The sequence below is a fragment of the Bombus pyrosoma genome, linkage group LG10 (assembly GCF_014825855.1).
Source record: "Bombus pyrosoma isolate SC7728 linkage group LG10, ASM1482585v1, whole genome shotgun sequence".
Classification (NCBI taxonomy): domain Eukaryota; kingdom Metazoa; phylum Arthropoda; class Insecta; order Hymenoptera; family Apidae; genus Bombus; species Bombus pyrosoma.
In genome coordinates this window covers 12149698-12171102 of record NC_057779.1, presented here as the reverse complement: position 1 = coordinate 12171102, position 21405 = coordinate 12149698, and the positions used below count along the sequence as shown (strand labels likewise).

Here is a 21405-nt window from a genome sequence, read left to right as displayed (position 1 = left end):
CCCTGGCCAATCCAATGAAATTATAGTTTTCGAATTTTCAAGGCCAAATAAATCTAATTTATCGTATCACCGCTGCTGTTGGGGTTATCTAGACAATTCGATGAGCGTTATACTCCGCTTTTGATTCTTTATACAGAGCACATCACCCGGGTTGCGCTATGTCAACGCTGTTCCCTGGCCAATCCAATGAAATTATAGTTTTCGAATTTTCAAGGCCAAATTAATCTAATTGATCGTATCTCCGCTGCTGTTGGGGTTATCTAGACAATTCGATGAGCGTTATACTCCGCTTTTGATTCTTTATACAGAGCACATCACCCGGGTTGCGCTATGTCAACGGTGTACCCTGGCCAATCCAATGAAATTATAGTTTTCGAATTTTCAAGGCCAAATAAATCTAATTTATCGTATCACCGCTGCTGTTGGGGTTATCTAGACAATTCGATGAGCGTTATACTCCGCTTTTGATTCTTTATACAGAGCACATCACCCGGGTTGCGCTATGTCAACGCTGTTCCCTGGCCAATCCAATGAAATTACGAACGTTTCATAATTGAGTGATACATTATTAATACTGTAAAGGGTCCGATAATTTATTTTCTCTGTTGTCATTAAATTAATGAATTTTTGTACTAACTGAAACTGTATTATATTTATTTACAGAAGCTTGCAATTGCATCTAAGGAACACAAACATTTTCAAAGCACGCAAAACGGGTTTACTATTATGCATTATGCTGGTATAGTTTCGTATTCGGTTGATGGATTTTGCGATAAAAATCGGGATGTACTTTTCTTAGACCTTGTGGAACTAATGCAAACAAGTACGAAGTAAGTCATTGCTATTGTCTTTTTACCTGTTTACTTATTAAATTTCTGTCAAGTAAACGTGCAGATTCCTATGCTCCTATATTTAATTTTATTTTAGCTTGATCTACTGGCAAGTGAAATATAAAACATCTATATATATTGTGAATTTGCAGTTCTTTGATCCAGAAATTGTATCCGCCAGAAAGTCAAACAAATAAAATAAAAACGCTTAGATCCAGACCTACCACTGCGGGAAACAAGATTAGAAATCAAGCAAGCCGATTGGTCAATCAATTGATGAAATGTACACCACATTATATCAGATGCATTAAACCAAACGAGACAAAAAGACCACGAGATTGGGATTCGGTTAGAATAAAACACCAAGTATGTCTTGTCTCTCATGAAGTTAACTAGACTCTTGTTTTTATTTGTTTGTGCATGTTCAATTTAATAATATCAAGACATACCATTTTTTACATATTCCTATTCAAGAAAAGAAAAGGAAATATTTATATATATTTATATACTGTATATTTATACAGTAACTTGTTTTTTGATTTAAGTTAATTTAACAATTATATAGAAACCTCGAATCTGGGATCGAGCAACTATAAACTTTTTTATTTACGCTTAAATATATATTTTAAGTACGGTGTATATATACGTATATGTATGTACAGTAAATTTAAGCATTTTGAAATAACACAAAGCACGACAATTACATATTTCTCTGATTAATGCTCTGTTTTCATGTTCTATGTCATTTAGGTGGAATATTTAGGTCTAAAAGAAAATATTAGAGTACGTAGGGCTGGTTTTGCATATAGAAGACCGTTCGCTAAATTTTTACGGAGATATGGAATTCTCACGAAAGAAACTTGGCCACGTTGGTCTGGTAATGAAAAACAGGGAGTCGAATGGATATTAAAAAGCCTCGATATTAATCGATCGCAGTATCAACTTGGAAAAACAAAACTATTTATAAAAGCTCCCGAAAGTGTAAGTTTCGATTTTATTCTGAAATACAGTAATTATATTGTGACAGTTTAATTATTGGTGTTCATAAAGAATAACAAAAATCTTAGGTAAAACAGCGGAAAGAAGTGAAATTCGCTTGTATTATCAGAACCATAAGCAAAAGACGGTAAAGTAGAATACACGTATTAGCGTATTCTGCTTTGACCAAAATTTTACTTATATCCTTTTACTGGTCCACCAGAGTTATCCTAATTATTATCAGATTGTGGATTTTTATGAAAATTATTTTACCCATCAAGCATTATAGAAAATACTATATTTTGGGTATTTTATATATTTTTTCATATTACGCGCATTCTGCGGAATTTTGCACTTTCACATTTCCTATATTTTATATAAAAGTCCACAGTCTAATTACAACTAATTGTTATGTTACACACTTTTGTATTTGAGTCTTTATTTTTCCAAGCATCGGTCAATGTATCTTTAAATTCCTCGATAATAATGAAGATTGGTAGACTCGTATATACCGACGGAATATTGGTTGGTCGGTACAAAAGCACAGCCTTTGGCGTAGAAATCTAAATACTCAAAAAATTGTTTCATGTAAATCTACAATATAAATGACCAATGTCACCATTGTTTAATAGCTTTTTACGTTAGAAGAAGCAAGAGATCGGAAATATAACATGTACGCTAGAGTAATTCAAAAAGCATTCAAAAAGTATTTTGCTCGAAAGAGGCAAGGACAAGAAAGACAAGAAGCAGCTGATTTGTTGTTTGGTCGGAAAGAACGTAGACGAGCTAGCTTAAACAGACATTTCATGGGCGATTACATCGGATTGGACGACAAACCTCAAATATTAAATTTAATTGGAAGAAGAGAGAAAATTTTTTTTGCTGAAGTTGTGAAAAAGTATGACAGGAGATTCAAGGTACTTATATAAATCTACGATAATTAGATATTAACAAATATACGCTATGTGTAACGATTGAATAACGATTCGCAGACGAGTAGAATAAATTTTATTCTAACCAACAAATACTTATACCTTATCGGGCAAGAGCAAATCAAGAAGGGCCCGGAGAAAGGAAAATTGGTAGAAATTATAAAACGGAAATTACCATTCAATCAGATTAGTTATGTATCATTAAGTAAACTTCAAGTAAGTAATTATGTAGAATAAGTCAATAAGAAGTACTATCTAAAATAACTATTGCTTATATAAAGTAGCTGTTAATTGGTTTTATTTTCAAACGACTTAGATGAATTACGTTATATTTTAAGGTACTCGCCGGATGGATACAATTACATGTTAGAATATCTTTTATTTTGTTTGCCGGATATTTTAACTTCGAGTTACCAAATTTTATGTATGAAAAACAAGGAAAGGCGCGAATCGATATCCTTGCTTTTACGTTGTCTTTGTCTTTCAAATCCCAATAGGTAATGAGTTTATTTTAGATAGCACTTTTTATTCACTCACTCTTTATCTATTGCCATTGATATTGCTGTTTTGATCATAATCATCATTGTCACTGTAGAGAAAATTGCAGAGATGGTAATGAATCAATTCTTTCACCAACCCATTTATTACCCATAATTATTACCACATCTGTTGATACTACAACTATTATATCATTATCGATAATCGATTATTTTTACGTATTGATTACAGGATGGTTTTCTCATTATTCATGCGAAAGAAGATTACGATAGCTTATTAGAGCTAGTATTTAAAACAGAATTTTTAATTAATCTTAGCAAGAGATACGTCGAAGAAACTGGTCATATTCTAAATATAAAATTTAGTAACAAGTAAGATTTTTAATAAATAGTAAACATAAAATAGTGATTTGGTAAATTAAATAATATAACGTAACCTTATGTTAATATCATTCTAACTTTTACAGTTTAGAATATAAGGTTAAAAAGGAAGGATGGGGAAGTGGAGGCACAAGAGAAATACATTTTATACAAATGGAATATAGGAACAAAGAAATTTTGAAAGTAAGTGGAAAAATTCTAAACGTTTGGATTGGACCAGGATTGCCATGCACCACTAGTAAGTTAACAGAAGTAATCGTTAGTCGATAATACAGGTACTGATAGTATCTGATAGGGTTGATCAGAAATGGAAATTGTTTATTTAGTATTCTCAAATTTGGAAAATTTACTAACAATAGAAAAGTACCATTTGGTCGAATAACATGAGGGTTAAAAAATGTAGTCTCTCTCTATTTGCAATACACACAATAATTTTTATATTAAGCACTCGTCCATGTACTCGTACGATGTAAGCATTTACATTTTAGATCCAAATATTACTAAAGCAACAACGTCGACGAAGCAACAATACAACACGTTGAAAAATAGTCATCCTTTTTCAGCAGTTAATTTGCAATCAGGCCCAAACAAATCAATTCAGAAAACTACTCGATCTGTAATTAAAGAACAAAATCAAATTTTGGATCGTAAACCGAATAATGTACCACCGCCGAATACGAATGTGTCCGGAGAACGTACTTTTCAACTACCTGTGAAAAAGATATCAACAGTTAATCCTTCGAATACTTTACATACATCCACGGAAACAAAAGAGAAAAAGCTGATAACAAAGCAACCGAGAAAGATACAAAATAATGGTGTGCCTCTGATGGGCATGTATACTAATCCAAACGACGTACCCCGTGGTGAGTTCTTTTTCTTTTCATCAATTTCCGATATTTTAGTAGTAAATATTAACAGAATCGATGATAATTGTCGGGCTCATTTTTGACTGCTTCTACCTCAGATACTAATTGTCGGCTCTACTTGAAAATTTCACAGATCATATATTATTCACATACTAAAGGATATTTAGTTTGCCCAATGAAATTTCTTCTATCCTGTGTTACAATATTGGAAATAGTTCTGATAAATAAATTAATATTTACAATTAAGCAGGTTTACTGAAATTTCCGCCGCCTCCATCCGAACCACCGCCACCACAAACACCACTTGCTCATCCAGGGTTTCGACTTCCGCCGATTGATAGTAATGATCGCATGAATAATACTAGAGACGTAAAACATAACAAAGGGATGCAAACAGTTATTGGGCAAGTAGTAAATAAAACTGGAGATAACAAGTCTCATGTTGTTCCGCCTAATAAACCACATCTGCAAAAGCCAGCAGTGCCTAAGTTACCTAAAGCTAGAGCTTTGTACGATTACAATCCTCAAGATCACGATGAGATAGGACTCAAAGAAGGTGACATTGTTGAGATACTTAAAGAACGTAAGTTTGACCAATTTGATAATCACTTTAAAAATAATCGAATCATAGAAATATACGATAATAACCTTTTTGTTTTGCTATTTATTGCTATTCATTGCTATAAAAGCGACACATTTACAAATCTGATGGTGGTTTTATTGGTTTTTAGTGATTTTTCATAGCAATTTTGTTGTTTAACTTTTACTCGAATTAGGCAAATTAAACTTGAACATAACGTTTAATGTATATATTCGACTTCAAATCATTAATATAGTGACTCGATTATTTGTTAATTTCAAGCTTGTTAAAAGGTAGCAAGAAATTTGAGTATATATTATAATTTTCAATGTACATCTATCTGTCGTTTCAGACGAAGGTGGTTGGTGGTACGGTAGGTTAAAAGGAAAGAAAGGGCTGTTTCCATCAAACTACGTTGTCAAGATATAAAGTACTTTGTTGTATATTTTCAGAATAATCGTTACAACGTTATCGTAATAATTTAAAAAGATATTATTTATATAGTTAAAATATAGTAGTTATTTTTCACAACCAAATGAAACGTATTTGTAAGAAATTTTATAGATTAATTTTTTGTTGTCAAAGTTAATATATTTTTTATGCGATATATTCTACGCTGGTAACAAAAGCTAAGCAAATATTAGAAAAGAAAATAATTTGTAAAGAAAATCGAACAACCAAAAAGTTAAAAGGACATGTATTGCTCTGTAGAAGCATAGATCGAATGAATTTAATGTCAGGATTAGTTTCTATTGCAACAGAAAAATCTAAAATCGTAGAAAGTATAAAGTAAAAGATAAATACTGTCTCTGGTATTCCAATAACTCCAACATCTTTTAATTCGTAATATATATTATTTGTATTAAATATTTTCTGAAATTCTATGTTTGTCGTGATTTTTTATTAGGCGTGTTCAATCGAAGTATTTATTTCAAAATCTCTCTCATTTCTCATTTTCTTATTCAAACTCGTAATTTCCATCATTAATAACTGTAACAACAAAGTATAACTGTATCAGTAAATTTATACGATGTATGATGCTACAGAGTGCGAACTGTGTTCATTACTATACGTACAATACAAGATACATATATTTTTAATCTTTCCGGACGGACTGCAGGAGTATAAGCTACAAATAAATATAAGAAGAAAAGTTCCATTGTTACGATTTATTATACAAGATTGTAGGCGAATATCAAACACAGATTAAAATACGAGTGTAGAGAATTTTGCATCACAGGATACGAAAATTAAGTAAGTATTTCCATATTTACTTAAACCTGTATTCTAATTGTTAAAATGCTTCGTTGTAGCAAACAGTTAATATCAGTTGATAACGATTACTCGATAGACTCTTGTTTCAAAATGCAAAATTCCCTACAAGATGTATATGTCAATTCGCTTATAACTTTGTATACGGGTAACAGACTTGCAGCAAAAGTTTGTATAATATTCTTGTTTTAATTTCATTTGCGAGTTATTCTCCTACAGGTTGCCGGGCTGATTGAAAAAGACTGTAAACAATGCAGCTTAACACGATGCTTTGAATATTTTTATAGTTCAATATTTTTAGCGTTCCGTAATAAACAATAATAAAGCAAATATCGCAATGTATTTCCGAAATAAGAAATGTAATATTCCGTGTTCAGTTATAATATTTTTATAAATGAGTTAATACTTCTACCATGGATATTATACATGTATTCGTGCAACATTCGTTGCAGCTTACTTCTATGGGGTTATCCTGAAACGAAGCGTTTCAGATTGTGTTAACCTCCTTTATTTGCCTTAACTGCCTTTAATTAGTCAGTGGAGATCATAGATAACACGGTTGATAACCCAAAGACCAATTATAGTCGATTATAGTATTCTTAAGCAGGAGTTTTATAATTCGAACATGGGTAATTACATAAAAGTACTACCGCTTCGCCGATTTCGAACAACTTTTTACTTTTTCCGTTTAAAATGTTGATTTCTATAACATATTAAAAAATCGTCGAAATCGATCAGGTGGCAGTACTTGTAACTGATTACTGGAATACGTTCTAACATTCTGCCTTGTAAAATTATTTCGTTCGTTTTACAATACAAATTTTATAATAAATTATACGTGTCTGAACCAAAGTATGAAAAACTGTTTCTTTTGTTTTTCAGCGTTTACTTGTTAGTCGTTAAACAGTATTAATTGAATTTAGTCGTAAATTATAACCAACGGGTGATGTAAAATTGTTATATGGACAATTAAATAATAAAACTTATAACCATTTGTAAAATGGTTGGAGATACGTAATTTGTTAATAAAGATGTGTTTGAAAATATAAAGTAACGTTTATTTGGATGATTATCGATATCTCACGCACCTCACCGATTTAGAGAATCTTTAAATATGCCGCACTTTTTCCCTATACGCGTTACCATCGCTCGTTCTTAGTTTAGATGTTTGGAAAAAGCTGCTGCTACCATCTCGTAGAATTTTGCCTAACCAATTCTACGTCCGTGATAGCGTATGAGTAGGTACTGGTCGTCTACCGCCAGGAGACCCGTTTACGCGCATTTCCACAGGTAGTTTAAGTTCACCTGTGACTGCTGAAATTAATCAGGTCCCAGTTGGATAACTTTTTTGTTTAGTACGATCAACTATAAAATTTACGTTGAAACTAAAGTTTGTTTTATAATGCGAAAATAGTTCGTATATACAAGAGCGAATTGCGATAAACATCACGATGAAAGAATGTACAAAATGGGAAATTCAGACATTTATTTATACATTTTTATGAGTTTGATTGCATCAGTGCGAAATACAAGATGTCGATCTTTTGTTCTCTATAAACAAGTTACATACGTAACATGCGCTCAAAAACATTCGCATTAACAAAGTGAGCCACCCAAATATCATGTATCGATTGTTTCAACATTTTCGAATAAGCGTGTAACTTTTCTGTCATTGGAAAATACGTGATAGAAATTTCACAGAATACAAAACGATCTCGGAACGCAAAGTGGATATTAAATTCGTCGTACGTTCGTAAATAGACGACGGATTTTCCTGCATTTGTAGGAAATTTGAAGACAGAAAATTGCACAAGACCAACACAATGTGAAAAAATATACAAGATATCCAAAGTGTAATGCTTCAATTTTCTTCCTTTTTTTTCATGGTATTTTAAAAAATAAGAATTTGCAAAGAAATCCGTGGTCTATCTATATTATAAGAGTCCGGCTTAGTTTCAGAACACGTCACCCTTTAAGTTAATTAATCGCTTTCTCTCCTCGAATTTGATAATCCCTGCGTTACAGAACTTTTCAAAAGCTCGTATATCTGGTTGCCTAGAGCTGTCGTATCGAACGGTCTCGATATCCTTATTTTTTATACCTAAAGTTACGTTATATCGCAATTGACATACGTTTGTTCATATAATCCAAGTTTAGATGGTGCGTCGTCGTTGAAATTCAGTTAATCGAACAATTTGCACGGATACCATTCTAATTTCCTAGAATCGTTCCTGCGGTCAAACAGACGTTTGCTTCTCATGAAACAAATTCTTCATGTTCTTCGATTAGAACAACGAATTTCGTCAATGAGCTTTTACATTAACAGGACGTTACATTCACAGTTTAGATACAAATATCGGAATTGTCACAGCGAATTATCGCGCGCGCGCGCGCGCGCGCGTGTGTGTATGCGTGTAATGTATGTGTTTCGGTTGTCCTAAATCTTTTAGCTGAGGGCGGACATCGGATGAATCGAAAAAGACGATACAATCTGCCGAAAAGTCAGCGAAACGTGGCGTTGAAAATAGTTTAGAACAGCGTAGGCACTTTTAGGAAAATGGATGAGAGTATATTGCAAGAACAACCAAGATCAAGGTTTCCTTCGATTCTCGTTTCCAACGTTCTCGCTGGGGCACGCCACTTGAAATTGCGAGTTTTTGTCTTCGTTGTTCTCGCTTCCGAAACAACTGACAGTTTCGCGATGTTTAAGAAATCCGACTACAGCAGTGAAACGTTACAATTACAAATACGAGTCGCAAATTATTTTTTGATTTTCTACGTATCGATTAATTTCGTTGGCGAATGCAAATCTCCTCGATATTGTATTTCAAGAAACTTTTATACAACCGATGTTGTATAACGATATTACGACGATGTAACGTTACATCGCACAAACTGTACGTTTCTGTACGCTCCATGCTTTACAAGATCTTTGAATTTTCTTCCACGCATATACATTTATGTAATCTTCGATGCAATGGACTTGAATACAAATCATTTGAACAAACTATAAATTATATGTAATATTTTTAAATACGTTTACAATACGTATATGTGTGTGTGTGTTACATGAAGTTGATTATGTTCGCAATTATAAAAAGTGAATTGGTTATGTTTTCGCTTCCTAACCTGATTTCTTCGAAACGCGTCTACGCAGAAAATTTACGATCGTCGAACGAAAATGTAAAACCATCGCTTTATTCGGCTATTCTAACGATTGGAAATCCACTTTGCGAAAGAAATAACAATGGAAAGAAAGAAACGTAAAAGATCACAGCGAGAAGTTTCGTATCTAACAGGAAACAGTATCTGCGCTATTTAGAAAGACCTTCTCGCCACAAAATCCTGTTTTATCAATCGTCGTTGCGAACTCCATTAATTTCTACCTTAACGACACCGTGTTACGGAGAATTGACATTCGTGTGGTTAAAGAATCGATGAATTTAAATGAAAAAATAATTAATCGATGGATGAAACGAAATTTCTATAAACCATAAGTTATAGATAATGGAATCGTTATCTATAAATTCTATTAACGAAAGATTACTCGTTACTTATAACTCGCAAACGATACTGAAATGAGACAGATAGGGATTTACGTAACCGTGTTAAAAAATGACCAATTAACAGACACGCGCGATCGTAGTAAAAAGAAGGAAAAGATATGTATGATTTTGCGAAGCGAAGGTCTTTGACATGAAATATCATTTTTTTTTTTTTTTTTCAAATAAATTTGCTTATTATCTACGTGTAACCATCGAACAATTGCTTTTCGTTGACCGTTTCAAATTGCCTAACATCCCTTAAACGATTAACATTAACCGATTAGCTTATTAGTAATGCTATGTACGTATATAATACAATACACGTTGCTTTTTCCGAATCATCTATACCTTCGATGGTAAAATACTTCATTTCGTACGTTGTATTTCTCTACTCGCGCGTTTTTATCAAATACTCAAATACATATGCCTAAGTATGCGTGCGTGTCACATTCACATTGGAAAAAGAATGCGTATCAACGGAATATATAATTTTCTTCTTCCTAACCTATCGATACGGTATAGGCCATATCACGGCAATCGTTCGTCGAGTCTTCTTTAACACTAGAACTACCACACCAGTCGAATTGACTGGTTTCCCAATTTTATTTTAAAATTCCTACTTTACGTTATATTTTTTCCACAATGATGTAATGATCCTCGCAACGATAACTGAAAGAATAATATAATGAATTTTATTTTGTTTTCTATGTATTCAAGCTCGAAATAATTTTGTATCAAGGCTACTTGTACCAATAGCAGTCAAAATGACTGGTACTTGCCAAAGTGTACAGGAGTCCTGCAATCTGTTTATCGAACCCCAATTAACCAGTTTCCCCGTTTTGTACAACTTGCCACTGGTTTTTCAAATTTTTACCGCGTATCATTCGATATGACGATATCAGTTATCAGGAAAATTCCGGAAAATTCGCTAGATCGCTAGATGCTAACGCTAGCAATATCACGGCAGTCAAAACGATTGGTTCTATAATTTTATAAATTTGTCAAGCCTCGTTTAGGGATCGTGATCCCAGATGGATTAATAATACCAAAAATGTACTACATAACATGGAATTGCTTCTGTAAGAAAGTACTAAATCAATAAATATACAAATATTCTCTTGTTATTACGTACTTTTTAAAGACCAGTCATTTTCACTGGTTTTTGTAAAAATAACTTCGTGTTAACTGTCGACAGTTCTAGTGTTAAACAGATTCGCGTTTCGTTATTTAGCTAAACAGCGAGAAGTTAAAACATCTTTGATGCTAAACGCGGAGTTTTCTGTTTTCTTGCGTAGAAACATAGCGAATGGTGAGAATTCGTTACAAGTCGAAAAAAAGAAATGTATTAAATTCTCGCAACATCTACGTAGAAGCACAACGACATACTTAAAGACTTTTCGCGATAGACATTCGTTTCTACCGTGTGGTTCGATGATCCGCGCGCTGATTTTACATCGTTTGATTTTTATCCGCAAGCAGTGGCAAGATAACGAATCGCAGAACACGCTGCCACAACATCCAACAGATTATAAGTAAGTTTGGCACTCATCCAATTAAACTACGATAGGCGTTAAGCAGAAAATTATTAACTCAGCGTCCGTGCTCCGATTTAGCCAGAATTTTGAAAATACTTTGCTTTTACGCGCAAACAACGTTTAGGAGGCAAAGTATCTGGCGACTCGAAAGATAAGCCACGTTTTTAACATTTTTTCATCTTACTACAAAGTCGCTAAATTCGTATAATTCGCAAAATTCGCAGAAAGATACACTCCGTTTACAGTGCTAGTTGCTAGTTTACATTGAAACGTTTAAACAGTTTACACATCGTTCCTCGGCTCGCGTGATTCTGCCTTCGATTCGTATAACTGTAAACCGCAACTTTCGAATTCTTCTTTTTATTCGTAAATGTAATTCTTTAAGAACTGTCGCGACTTTAACGTTACCACCACGTTCGTCCGTTATACCTGTACCAGGTTTTGTTCATTACGCGTTAACTGGCTTTAAATCGGCTTAGTTTCTCAAGTTGCAGCAAGTTTTTCTTTTCCTGAGGATAAAAACGTCACGACGTGAAAAATATGGAAAATCGTGTGGCAGATTTAAACGATACGCCAATACGCTGTATAGCCACGCGGAAACGTAGAATCGACGATAAGAACAAACATGTTCATAGTTATGGCTGAACTGGAATCCAAGACACGGAAAAACCTGGCTTCTGCTGCAACTATCGGAGCCTCTACGTCTGGGAAAAAGGACAAATCGTGGTAGAAGATTGGCCGAGCGAAGCAGTGGCTGAATATCATCTTTGTGTTTTGCTGCGCATTTTTGGAATCAATTGGAGAAAAAGAACGGAATCGATGTGTTTCTTGCGAGAAATGGGTCCACGATTAATACGCGTTTGAGAGAATAATCGGTCTTTGCTCTCGAGTCGCCCCCTCAATTCTTTTCTCAACGCTTTTCCTTCGTGTTTCGCTGCGATCGAATCGGAGCGCGAACGTTCCATGTCTTTTCATTGTAATATACACAGTGACCACGAAGCATTTTCAAATCTATGTTCCTTCGTATCTCGTTTCGGTTACTTACTTCTACTAATAAAATACAGCGTTTGGTCGTTTAACTCTGGAGCAACGTACGTGTCGCAAGTTTTGCGTCGCTTTCTATTAGGCTGGTTTACTATCCGAGCAGGCAATCGAGTACGAATCTCTGCACAATCTATGCGCGTAGCTCATTTTTATCAGAGATATTTCATTTATCGTCGATCGTTTCTATCGAGGAAGATCTCTAAACTAAGTGTTCGCGCGTTAACACCGAGCTACTTTTTCCTTTTAATTCCGCGTTAAATTTGTCACGAGATCTGAACGAAACTTAAACGATTCTTCTGTTCTCTTTTCACGGTGAAGCTTGCGAAAAGTAGTAAATGCTTCTGCTCTATTTAACGAATAAAATAAACTCACTGGCAATTAATGTAACACGAAACTAACGTTAAGCAAGAACTGCAAATTTCTTTCGATCGATTCGCGTCTGCTACTTACGAAATACGAAATGACGATAAATGTGCAGCTCGAACGTTCTGTGCAACGTGCCACTACGAAACCAGCCCAAAGAAGAAATCATTGGAATCGCCGAAGATGATTCGTCGTCGCAAAGTTTGCTTTGAAAAAGATTTTCATGTTTGATCTCGTAGGCTCGAACGTTAGAAACTTAAGCGTAGAAAGAGAAAACCATTTCATTCGATTCGATCCGATCGAACGCTAGTACTGTACAAACATACCGAGTAAAGGCAACTCCAGCTTTACTTCCTTCTGCTAAAACTTAAAACGTTTTCTTTATATATTAAATAAATATCAACCCTTAGAGTGCTATGGATGCATATATGCGTCTGGCGAAAGTCATCGGTGTGGACTAAGGACGCATATATGCGTCTGGCGAAAACCATCGGTCTGGACTAAGGACGCGTATATGCGTTTGTCAATTTTTCCGAGCACCTACGCAGAGGTTAATACTATTACGTTTGTGTGAGATAAATATAAATGCATTTCAATGTTAATGCCGCGTTCGAAGAAACTGTCTTTTCTTTTTTCTTTATTTAATACTTTCCATTCACAATTTGTCCAATTTGGACATTTGGTAGAATAATCGTGTCGGCACAACACAATTATTAAGAAGAAAATGTGTTGTTCGTGTGAAAAATAAGAGAAGGAACGACAGAAAATGCGATGTCGAATTATGAATCGATGATTGTTTTGAAATTTTTCATGCACAACTGAATTATTAACTTGCGTTATATTTACTAAATTTAGTTCCCTAGTTTATTGTTTTCTAGTTTACTACCCAAATTCTAGTTTATTGTAAATTTCAATGTTTATAATAGATAATTAATACTAAAAAATAACGCTCTTGAATCATTTAATCTCGCGCAAAAGAATTACTATATCTTATTACGATTTGCGCTTTGAATAGTCAATCAACAGAGTTCAGTATAGCGAAAAAGTATTCAGTCCACAGCGATCGTCAGCGCTGGCAGCGTGCCGTCCGTACGGATGGCATAGGCTCCGAGTATTCAGCACTCTAAGGGTTAAACGAGGTCTTCCGTGGTTAAGAATATTTCCTGCTACTTTCGACACGACTACTCCGTGTAAATTGAAACATGTCTCTTTTACATGTAAATCAAATCCCACATTCTGAACGCGTTTTTCTCGAAACGACGTTTTTGAAGTCAATGAACCATGGTCGATCGAAATACGAACGTTTCGAAATGAAAATCGGTCGAACGAATCTTTTCTAAAAGGCTTCGACAGATTGATCGGTCGATTCGTTAAATTAGACAGATTAATCGATACATTGGCTAAATGTCTTCGAAATTTTCGTGTCAAACGATCCTGTTGTTACTGCAGCGACTGCAGACAGCTCAGACTGTCGGAGTAAACTTCCATAATGAAGAAATCCCACGATCAAGCACCGTTAAATATCGCGGATCGCGCTCGCAGGATAAATTAATCTGGAAAATACAAAATTACAAGAAAATCTATGCACTGGCTGACAGCTTGGCTTTGGAACAGGACAGAAACGATAATTTACGAATGTACCAGAGGCCACCGACTAAACCTATCCGGCTTACGAACTTGGTCAAACTTGGGACAAGTTTGCCAAGAGGGACATCAGAAAAATCGAGAATCTCCAGCCTGGCAGTTTTCGAAACGACGACGACGATGGAAGAACAGAAAGGAGAAGATAAGAAAAACGTTAAAAATACCCACGGTTTTGGAGGAAATTACAAACCACGTAAATGCTCGCCTGAACGGAATAAAGAATCGCTTGAACCCATTTGCTGACAACTATTTGAGAAATTCGCGCGTCGATAACACGCGTAGGCATACAAAACACCGATAAACGTACCGAAATCGACACGTGGAATACATGCAATTAAGAACGAGATGTAATCGATTCTACCGAATTAGGAACGTTTACAAAGGAGGCGTAAAGAAAAGAAGAAAGCCTGCATAGTTGTGAAACAAATGAATACGTTTGCATGAGAATTTAACAAAATATTCTTCAAATGTATCTTTATTAAATACAAAAACTGTCGTAAGAATAAACGTACTACACGCTTTTCCCGGAACAGTGGCCAACAAATCGCTCTCTTCCTCTCACAACCACAGAAGACCCCTTAATTCAAATTATCGATAAGAACAAACATATAAGAACAAACGTGACTCTTTGTTTCTATCGCGTGTTTTCGCTTTCCACGGTAACCAAGCCTTTCTTAGCTTTAGCTCTTCCTGTCTCATATATTTCTTAAATCGTACTTGGAGAAAAGTAATACGACTAGATCAGAAGTAATTCAGCGATAAAGATTCTGAAACAAGATCATCGACTAACGATACGTACTAGCTAAACTAGCTACTAAAACATACGGCTATAAGGTGATCAGCTGGCAAAGCTACTGCAAATGTCAAATGTCAAATGTCACCTAATGATACTAATTAAAAAATATCGTGTTTTAAGGTAGAAAAACGCGAGTTCCAATTTTCATTTCGCTTCGCTACATTCGTCGATACTTCGTTCGAGAATATTCCTTATAAAAGCAAATTTTTTACAGATTGCTCTGTATGCTTTCTTTAACGATTCGTCGTGTAATTTCTGCGAGCGATCCAATACGCCATATGGAATTTATAATAGAACCAACTTTTTCTCGTTACAATAGGATGAATCGTGAGACATTCGGATTAAAACTCGTTTTATTATATCTGACGACACGAGCACGCGATCGACAAGAAAATATTTTATATAAAATTTAAAATACCACGCCAGTCGTATAACGAACGGGAACTATTCGTAATAGTATAAACGTTTTCATAGTTTCCTATAAAAGTAAATAGTTTTACGCAACTAGACGTTTTATATACAAATCCAATAATTGCGTAATAGCTGCGTATCATCGAGCTTTACAAATTAGTTTATGCCGGGTTTCGTTTCATCGATTAATTGTTGCATAATCGTTCTAGACAAGTACAATTTGTAATGCTAATTCTTGCTACACGTTCAATTTATTAAAAAGTCGCTAAAAATAAAAACGATGGTATCTCTTATATTATGCTCTATAGCGTTCACCGTCTTATCGATGTTGTTGCATAATTTTACACATTATTACGCTATTCGGCTGGAAATCGATTTAATAATTTTGCATTTTAAAATACATAAACTTGATAAATAATCGTTGGTTAAACACGTCTCGACGATATCGCCGAAAACGCAAGAAACGTGTCTGTTCGTGTTTGACGATTCATCCTATTTTACACACACGCGTTAAGTTTTCCTCGTATATGTTCACAGAGTCAACGAATAAATCAAAATGAAATATCGATTGGTCGATGCTTGTTTGTTGCATGCTGATACAAAGTTCAGGAAGCATACTCGTTTCCCTTATACGTACTTGCAGGAAAACATCGATAACTAATTGGAATAAAAGTACAAGAAACACCTTTTCCTTTATATGCTATACTACCTGATTGCACCTCGTATTGCCCCATTCTATCTTACAAGATCTATTAAATTACCTTATAAAAGTTTGTTAAATATACTATGACAACTAAAAGTTTACGACAAAAGCAGATCTTACGTTTACGGTATTTAGCCTTGCTTATTCGTTTATCAACGAATAATTTTTATGATTGCGCATGCTGAGTATCCTATGTATAGTGTACTGTTGCTGAAATTCAAAATTAAGTACTCGTTTAAACGTATAGTTGCATGTCACGTTCGATCATTGCATTTCCTAATAGTAATAAAATCAAACGAGTTACAACCTTTTAATTTAGCAAGTTATTCTTTCCAACGAAAGATCGTTAACGAAATTTCATATCCGTCAACGAAGATTACAACTACTACGCGCTTGAAGATTTTTAAGTCTAGGAAATGGCTAAAGTATGGAGCTATTTAGAAAAATAAAGAACAGAGCGATCGAATATTATACGTTAGAAAATGCAATAATCTTGATACATGGTATGCTTCTACTTGCAAATCAAAACGTACATAATGTGATTTCGCTATACGGAAAAAGAGTAAAAAGTATGTTGTGCAGCGTACTAATTGATGTTTCTGCTCATGATGTCTATTCTATCACTAATCGTAATTTGAGAACGTACACCCGTGTGTATTATCTACTTTTGTATTTAAATATAAATATGACTTTCTCGATTTGCCACACATTCTATACATTACATATACATGTATAATAGTAATACGTAAAAACTGACTTTCATCTAAATTTATTAAATAAATTTGATAAACGTACTGTAACAAAGTTTTCTAACAACTTGTCAAATTTACGCGTAACTTAGCAAACACGAGTACTCGCGATGTAAATATTTTGTACAAAACACTTTGTCTTTGTCAGAGTAAATGTATATATATATATATATATATATATATACGTATGTTAAGTTACTAAGATTTAAATATACGTACGTAGTAGTGCAAAAAGTAAACAAATAGTAAAACAAAGGTATTTTTTATCGCGGACGATGGTGTGTTTAATAAAAGTGTAGATTCGTATCGATATTTCGCGCTCTCGTGATTCGAAATCTTTTATCGTATTATCGTATCGGTACAGTGGCTCGCCAAAGTATTCGTACTTGCGCTTGTCGGTGCCTTTCTTCAACGTATTGGACTTGTTTCATCGATACTATAAATATGAAACAACTATCGTTGTTGTATTAGAGCTTTAAACTACTCTAAACGCGTATACAAAAGTCAGATAAATCTGATAAACCGTTAAAAAAGTGATAAACATCTGGCCAATTATTCATACGATAACGCTGACTTTTTAATAAACACAAGTTTGCAGCAAATCTATATATATTCTCGAGTTGCGCCTCGATACGGTGCTAACGAAATTTCAAAATGTTTTACATAACACGCACGATATACGCATAGAATTTGTCTATGCCAGATGTACGAACGCTCTTGCGAGCCACTGTATATCTTCCGATCCTTTCTTGCCAATTGAAACAGTGGTACGTTATTCCTGCGTTAATCCTGCTGCGAGCCTCGAATTTTTCTATCGCGATCTTGCTCTTATCTCTAGAGAAATAAGAAGACCGTTAATGTCCTAAGAAAATGCTCGATATAAAATTGAAACAAAACCTCACACATACCGATAGCAAATCTTCCGTACGTACATTAAAAAAATACACTAGGTCGAAATTGGCCCATCGATCGAAGGAACGCAGCGGAATTAAAACAGCGGCATTCGTTTAAAAGCTTCGAATACCGGCTAATGCTAACCGAACCTTGATCTTCACGGGCCAAAGCGGTTAACTCCAGGTACGAAATTTTAGCGTCACAGAGCTCGTGTCTCGTACTTGTACAATTTCATCGATCTTCTGTACTTTCCGTTTCGCGGAGTTAATCGATTTGGCGAATAAGTGGCTCGTATCTGCGTCGATTCGGAAATAGGAAAATCAAGGAGATATAAAAAGAAAAGTACAAGTGGTTCCGCCGTGTGTGAATCACGAAAGAGGAAACGACGGATGAACAAGAAACGATACCCTTGCTCCTCCGGTCTCGGCAACGTCTTCTCGACTTGGCACTGAAGGAAGTTACTTAGCGACAAAGGGCGACCTCAGCCTGGTCATCGTCGGGTCGCATCAAAATAGGCCGAGCTTTGTCCTCAAGAACTCCTTAATAGGGACATAGTATTGGTTCTTTAAGGCCACCATTTCTGGTGTCTTGCGCAAGTTATTGAAAAGCGTCGTATCCGTCTCGAATACTATGACGATCACGATAAACAAGACGGTGATCGTCAGCATAAAAGCTGGAACGAAAAGCCTCGTGACTCGAAGACTCTTGTGCCTCAGTTTCGCAGCGTTTGAACGTCGACTGGGTTGCCGCTGATGCTGGAACTGTTGTTGCTGATGCTGTTGTTGTTGTTGCTGCTGTAGACAAACTTTCGAGTTTTGAAGTTTCTGCATTTGTGGCACCGGGGTCACCGAGCGACTGTGCGGTTTGCCCGATGCATCCAATAGTTGGCTTTCCGACGACGAATGATCGAAGGAATCTCTAAAGTAATAGTCGTTAATTACACCTTCGTGCTGACCGGCTGAAACAGAAATTCCCCGAAACTTTTAGCGATAGTCGCAAGACGCGATCGTTATTCGTGAATGTTATTACGTATGAAGAAAATCGGATTTATCGATCAATTTTTCTTTTATCTCGATAACTAATTTAATACAAGACAATTAGGTACGAGAGGGGCCTCAACTCCAATTTTGTTGAATTTCCGAAGTGTCGTAGACAGATGGTCCTGAGTAACGCGCGCTTTGTTCCAGGCGTGAAACGATCGTGGTTCAAAAATTATAACGAAAAGAAAACGGTACTTGTCAGATATACTCCAATATGTGGTTAAAAATGAAGCTGCATATGCATTTGCACAGGATTGCGATCCTAACAGTGGTAAAAACGATCCTAACGCGGTATATACAGGTTCCAAAACTCCCGCGGTGACGGGTGTCACGATTACGCGGCGAAACCTGTGTTTCTCCCATTCGCTACCATCAGCCTGCTACCAACAGCCTTGTTGCGGAGTAGTCAAAACAATGGGGGACACAAGGACGTAATTTTGTGTGCCCTAAAACAAAGGTAGAATTGTATGTATATATGTGTGTAACCACAAGTAGAGCCATTTCAAAAAATCAACAAATGAACAAATAATATATATGTCGGAGATGAAAGGACATCGGGACCTCCCTTTTGGAATGTTTGGGAAGGTTCCCGATACTTTAGTCCAGACTTTTATTATAGCTACAATTAAATAATAAAGCTGAGAAATAGTTGTGTTGTTCTAACCCGAGTATGGGTGCCCGAGGTTTATGACAGTGGGCTTGGGCTCGAAGTGACGTAACGGGTCACTGAACGTAGCCACGGTCACGGGAGGGACGTGTACCTAACAAAGGTATGGAATAATCATATAGCTCTCCTTAAAAACAAAGATTGACCCGAAAGGTACGGAGAGGAGTATACAAAGGCAGTTCCACTTGGACTGCGATTCAGTTCATTCGGATAAGTTCTACTTGTACGTTGAGTCACACCAGGATCGTGTACCACGTCGCATTCGTCATCCCGTTGACCGTGGGTTCGTTATCGAACCTAAATTCATTGTCATCGACAGCTCGATCATCCGATCGCCGTTGTTACTTGTCACACTCTGTAACAATCACATTTGTATCAGTAAATATTATCTCTAGTACATCACAACGATGGCCAATTCACGTGAAGATTCATTATACGCCCCTAACTCTAATGTTAACCCGACATACATATGCAGGGTGGTTGGTAACTGGTGGTACAAGCGGAAAGGGGGTGATTCTACACGAAAAAAGAAGTCGAAAATATAGAATAAAAATTTTTCGTTTGAGGCTTTGTTTTCGAGAAAATCGACTTTGAATTTTCGTTCGGTACGCGTGCACTTTATCACGTCTCGTTATAACGGATCTCACTGTAGATCGTTGTCTCGATGGATATTATCGCAGTTTAAGTTTGTTTTTGCCGTAACGGAAGATTAGGAATACATAATGAAATAATATGAAGTAATCATATAGTTTATTATTACAAAAATTGCTGAAAATGTTGCCCATTCTGCTAAACACATAGTTCTGCTCTTCTAATTAAATTTCTATGAACACTTTCTAACGTATCCGATTGTTTTAAAGTATGAAAGGCTACAATGATCTTTTCTTTCAATTGCTCGGCACTTGCGATTTCTTCAGAATAGACAATTTAATATGGCTCTATAAATAAAAGTCAAGCGGAGTTAAGTCAGGAGAGCGTGGTGGCCAAGCTATTGTTCCAACACGACCAATCCAGCCTTGGTAATGTTGGTTTAAAAAATCTCTCACACGACGACTAAAATGTGGCGGTGCACCGTCTTGTTGAAAAATTAAACTTCCTCTAGCTCTCAGCGGTACATCATCTAATAATTCCGGTAGTTTGTTTTGTAAAAAATCGAAATATGCTGCTGACGTTACATTTCCTTCGAATAAATATGGCTCAATAATTAGATGTCCGATTATGCCAGCCCAGACGCGATAAAGTGCACACGTACCGAGCGAAAATTCAAAGTCGATTTTCTCGAAAACAAAGCCTCAAACGAAAAATTTTTATTCTATATTTTCGACTTCTTTTTTCGCCTAGAATCACCCCCTTTCCGCTTGTACCACCAGTTACCAACCACCCTGTATATCTATTTATAAAGTATCATGAAAATTATAAAAAGACTTTGCTCCATTCCTTCCACTACGTGCTACTTTATTGAAACTGTTTTGACTACTCCACGTCAGCGTCCCGTGTGCTCTTAATTCGGCCGCCGTAAGCCTGCCAACGATCAATTGTCCGCAGCAATAAACCTACATAAGTAAGAATCCTCCCTTATTTCCCTGTACTAATACTGTCAGTCGGTTAAAGCTGTTGCCAGATCAAGCTGTTATCGGTCAAACTGCTATAGTCGGTGAAATCTGGTATCGGTAAT

General features: G+C 35.6%; 2 protein-coding genes across 18 annotated transcripts in view; one reads left to right on the top strand and one right to left on the bottom strand.

The window, feature by feature from the left end:
* LOC122571858 (unconventional myosin-Ie-like) overlaps nt 1-8034 on the top strand; it is a 40148-nt gene extending 32114 nt beyond the window's left edge. For 6 of the 7 annotated variants that reach the window (XM_043736101.1, XM_043736098.1, XM_043736099.1 and 3 more), the window contains 10 exons: nt 664-830; nt 983-1196; nt 1581-1811; nt 2441-2725; nt 2801-2956; nt 3470-3609; nt 3705-3856; nt 4107-4484; nt 4735-5070; nt 5420-8034. In XM_043736101.1, the coding sequence (XP_043592036.1) occupies nt 664-830; nt 983-1196; nt 1581-1811; nt 2441-2725; nt 2801-2956; nt 3470-3609; nt 3705-3856; nt 4107-4484; nt 4735-5070; nt 5420-5496 (2136 nt within the window). In that variant the 3' untranslated portion in view covers nt 5497-8034. The remainder of the gene's footprint in view (nt 1-663; nt 831-982; nt 1197-1580; nt 1812-2440; nt 2726-2800; nt 2957-3469; nt 3610-3704; nt 3857-4106; nt 4485-4734; nt 5071-5419) is intronic. The other variant, XM_043736103.1, reaches the window with a different exon arrangement.
* A 6848-nt stretch (nt 8035-14882) lies between these two features.
* LOC122571808 (FERM domain-containing protein 5) overlaps nt 14883-21405 on the bottom strand; it is a 64564-nt gene continuing 58041 nt past the window's right edge. For 9 of the 11 annotated variants that reach the window (XM_043735987.1, XM_043735982.1, XM_043735985.1 and 6 more), the window contains one exon: nt 14883-18981. In XM_043735987.1, the coding sequence (XP_043591922.1) occupies nt 18530-18981 (452 nt within the window). In that variant the 3' untranslated portion in view covers nt 14883-18529. Of the gene's footprint in view, nt 18982-19258; nt 19510-19537; nt 20086-21405 lie in introns of those variants that run through there. The other 2 variants (XR_006318237.1, XM_043735991.1) reach the window with 2 other exon arrangements.